The 4,587-nt window shown below is 32.9% G+C and overlaps 1 protein-coding gene across 1 annotated transcript; it reads right to left on the bottom strand.

Moving 5' to 3' along the window:
* Nucleotides 1-1,035: 1,035 nt before the first annotated feature.
* On the bottom strand, nt 1,036-3,163 carry LOC136219028 (F-box protein At4g09920-like). The gene is made up of 4 exons (XM_066006224.1): nt 3,047-3,163; nt 1,894-2,795; nt 1,631-1,789; nt 1,036-1,551 (listed from the first exon to the last, which is right to left on the bottom strand). The coding sequence occupies exons 2-4, from the start codon at nt 2,788-2,790 to the stop codon at nt 1,195-1,197; spliced, it is 1,413 nt and encodes a 470-aa protein (XP_065862296.1). The 5' UTR covers nt 2,791-2,795; nt 3,047-3,163; the 3' UTR covers nt 1,036-1,194.
* Between the last annotated feature and the right edge of the window lie 1,424 nt (nt 3,164-4,587).

The raw sequence follows: 4,587 nt of genomic DNA, 5'->3' as shown, positions 1-4,587 counted from the left end.
AACAGATTATTAAGAGATAATCAGAATATTATCTCTAACTCTATCACCCCTTTCAATTTGATGGCGGGAATGAACAGAGAGACGGGAACGAGGGAACGAAGGAGTTGAAAACATGCACTAGCCAGAAGCTTGGTGAGTACACCAACAATTTGATCATGCGTGAGAATAAAGCGGACCTGATTAAATCCTGAACTTACCTGTTTCTAAACAAAGTGATAGTCGAGTTCAATATGTTTTGTTCGTACATAAAAGATAGAGTTGTTGTTAAGATAGATAGCATCTACATTATCACACCACAGTTGATCAAGAGTGGGAATATACTGTTGCAGGAAAAGAGCCTACAAGGCCGTTGAATTACGTACCATGTGGAACCTGCTGAATTGAAGGAACAACTCTTTGACATTGCAAGTTACTACAGCAAAAATCCAGGGATAGTATCTAGAGGCAATAGATTTGCTATAGAAAATCAATCCGCATTTCCGTATATTTGAACTACCGTGGTTAAAGAAGAACTACAGTTTTTCATTAACGTTTATAAAACTATCTTTCTTATTTTCAAAATACACATTATTTCTACTTCTATAATATTATTGCCGAAGCATGGCCAATCATGAAATATCATGGACTCTAGACAAAATAATGGATAAGGTACTCAATAATAAAAAAAACTATATTTAGAATTTAAAATAAAAACGGTACAAATTGGACCCTTTTTTACTCTAGGTAGTCACACTCATTACCTATGCTCTGACCGAAAGAATAAGGTTTAGTCCATTAAATAAATCATTATTTGCAATTTTTATTTAGATAATTTATTTGTTGATTAATTGAAAATATTTCCAATATTTTATCTACAACAGTTAATCAATAGGAATTGGGCTACTGCATACAGGGACGGATCCAGATGGGAGCTTAAGCACCCACTAGTCGAAAAATGCTGGGGACTTTAAATTTTTTTAAGAACACTCAATAATATCATTTTAGCACCTATAAATCATGAGAGACCACCACAACGACCTCCTAATATTAGTAAATCCTGGATCAATTAATGAAAAGCAAAACACATCCACTAAAGCAAATACTAAACATTAAGCATAATAAATATCTCGACATTAACCTTTCCAGCTAAACTTCACCTTTTATAAATTCTTTCATCAAAATGCAAATTTTTGAAGAGTGTGTGACAACTTCAATTCAATTGGTAAAAATAACTTCACAGCTGCTGCTGCTACAACTTCTTCTAAACCTCATCAGTTGACGAGTGCTACAACTAAATCTCAAGCTCAATAGTTCAGACATAGCCTTGTCCTCTTTCACTTTCTTCTCCAATGTTGGATTTTTACTAACAACATATCTGTGGATAATCATTTTCTCCAATACTTTCCCACACTCCAGAAAATACTCCAGAAGTTGTAGCTCCTCTTGGAGACCAAAAAATTCATAAATTTCGACCGTCTTAAGATGCATGCTCAAACATTCTGCCACGGGTTCTGGCCGTTGCAAATTGAAGTAGTTTAACTCTTCATGATGTATGCCATCACTTACAAGTCCCTAACCAGCACAATAATCATAACTTGATTTATTATAAACTAAGCCAGAGAGATTATAAATGTGAAATATCGCAACTTACATCTGGAAAGACAAGAACTTGTAGATTTGGTGAGGATTCAAGTAAGTTAGTCAACATTTTCCAATCATTTGGTGATAGGTATCTAACACGACCGAGCTTCAATGTCTTGAGATTTTTGAATATAGGCAAGGCTGAATCACCAATAATGCTTTGGAGACTCTATAAATTGACAAACATAATCCAAGATTATCTACGCTGACATTGCATAGAGATAAAAAATAAAATGAATCACTTAATGCAATAAAACTTATTTCCAAACATACCCTATCAGTTTCTGTCAGACCTAAACATTCAACTTGAGAGATTGCTTTGAGTAGGTAAATATCAACGCCTTCAAGTTGTGCCTGAACTAAAGAGGATGTAAAGTTGACAAAATATCTAAATAGTGCATCAACTTCATCATGAACCATCTCAAGGTACTCGAGGCATGGAGTACTAATATTAGTCTCAATAGCCCAAAAGTGAATGCACAATCTTTTCAACGAAGATACAGAAATATTCATAATTTCCAGACCACTTTTAATAGTTAATTCTTCAAGCACCGGGCAACTAGAAAAGAGTCTTTCCGCGGAAGCATTATCCACAAATAAAACGCCTTTAACTTTAAGGCATTTAAGGCATGGAAAACAAACATATGCAGGCAAGTCAATGACAAATTTTCCATAAATTTCCAAAACCCCTAAAGTGTTGCAGGAAAAAAGCGACCAAGGTAGTTGATAATAAGTAGAGAGCTGCAAGTCAGAGTAGGAAAGAAATAATTCTTGGACATTGCAAGTTATCATTGCACAAATCCAAGCATGGGCACTAGAGGGAAAATATTTGGTGTAAAATGACATATTGCATTTTCGTATATTTGATCCAGCATGGTAAAAGATGACCCGATCCACGTATTTCGGGAAGGACCTCATCTTAATCATGCAATCATTTTCACTTGAATTTCTATAGACATGTAGCAAATAATCAGAAAAATCAAGATCTGAGGTTAATGCCCAAAGATGTTCCCATCTTTTGGACAAAATACTGGTGGCCACTGCTTCTTTTGTTGGGAGATAGGAAAGTATTTTTCCGAGTATTTCATCAGGCAACTTGCTAATCCTCTCTATAATATCAACGCATTCAAAACACCGCTGATGCTTCGGCACTGGCAAGTTTATTTCCATAATTTCTGCAAATTCACATAGCAAAAGAAAATCCCCAACAATATTAGCAGGAATGCAATTAGTCTCAGAACACATGAGAAGTAATGAAAATCTACAACATATTTGAACCCTAGTGACACCACATTTCATATGGTTGCTTTAACCTTCCTTTTTTCGACGAGAATATGAAAATTGATAGGTTGAGTGAGGGAGTGAGAGAAAGGAGGTTAAAACTTTGAGAGAATGAAACTAGAAACAGGGGTTAGGGTTTACCAACCTTAAGTGATGATACAGCCGTTGCCGATTGAGGTTCAGAGTGAGAGATGAACAAGCAGACTACACCGATGGGTCGTTTTCAATTTGGGATTTTTGGGGGCGGGGGATCAAATGTGATGTGAGATTTACTAGCTTGGGTCCTCCAATTTATAACTCGAAGACATATTTGTTGTTTGTTACACGTGTCGCTTTACATTATATTATATTGGATTAAGGTATAAATAGTACTAATATAAGTTTAACAAAGGGTACCAATTTAGGTTATGATAACGGAACGAGACACATCATTGATATCTGTTAAGTTCTGTCAATGCACGTGGAGGGAAAATCAAAACTTAACGGAGTAATAGAAATACCGTGTCCAATCCGTTATCAAGACCTAAATTGATACATTTTTTAAATGTTAAACATATATTGGTGCTATTTTGTACGTTGAACCTAAATTGATACTTCCCTAAAAATCACAGACCTATTTTGATACTTTATCCCTATTATATTTTGTTATTTAACTGATTAATTATTACTATTATTTAATAAAAGGGATAAGGTACTAAAATAGGTCTAAGGTTTTGGGGGAAGTACCAATTTAGGCTCAACGTTCAAAATAGCACCAATATAAGCTTAACATTTATAACATAATATCAATTTAGGCTTAACGTTTACAACATAACATCAATTTAGGAATTACATACAAAATAACACCAATACAGGCTTAATGTTTACAAAATAATACGAATTTAAGCTTAACGTTTACAAAATATATCCAATTTAAACTAAAGGTCACAATTAATCATATTATATTTTTTTCCTATTAATGATACGTCATCTTGTTATTCAGTTTTATATTCTTATTTATTATAATACAATTAATTAGAATTCTCGCCTATTAAGACCTTATATTTATTTTCATCAAAGTTAATTTGGACAGACATGGAACTGAAATTAAAAAAACAAAAAAAGACGGCATGAATATTGTTCAATAACGAACAACAGGGATGAAGTGATTTTGAGATTGAAACCATGATCTGTTGGGAAAAATTAAGGACTAATTTTGTATGAATTGACAAATATATTAGAACCAAAACTGACTTTTAATTGAAGAAGCTGAGGTAGGATAAAAAAAAACAAATAAGGTTTTAATCATGGTTGTCAAAACCGAACAGGTCAAACAACTGGAAAAGACAAAGGGTCAAGAGTTTGATGTTTAACCGGAATCCAACCGGGGTTCAACCGGTATTAAAAAATCATGTGTAAATTATATTTTTATTCATATTTAATCTTATAACATAATATAATATCAACTATATTTATAAAAGTTATGCTCATATAATAACATTTATTTAATATCAAAATATGATATCAAATTAATAAATTTAACATGACAAATAAATATAAAAATTAAAGAAAAGATATACTTTTAAAATTAATAGTGATTATTTTATTTTATTTTTTGAAGCAAAATATCATTAATGAGCCAAAAGTTGGCAAAAGTTTAACACAGAAAGAGAAAGCCCACTAGGGATAATATCAAAGTAACACTGA

The sequence above is a fragment of the Euphorbia lathyris genome, chromosome 2, assembly GCF_963576675.1.
Source record: "Euphorbia lathyris chromosome 2, ddEupLath1.1, whole genome shotgun sequence".
NCBI classification, from domain to species: Eukaryota; Viridiplantae; Streptophyta; class Magnoliopsida; order Malpighiales; family Euphorbiaceae; genus Euphorbia; species Euphorbia lathyris.
This window is presented reverse-complemented; position numbering and strand designations above follow the sequence as displayed.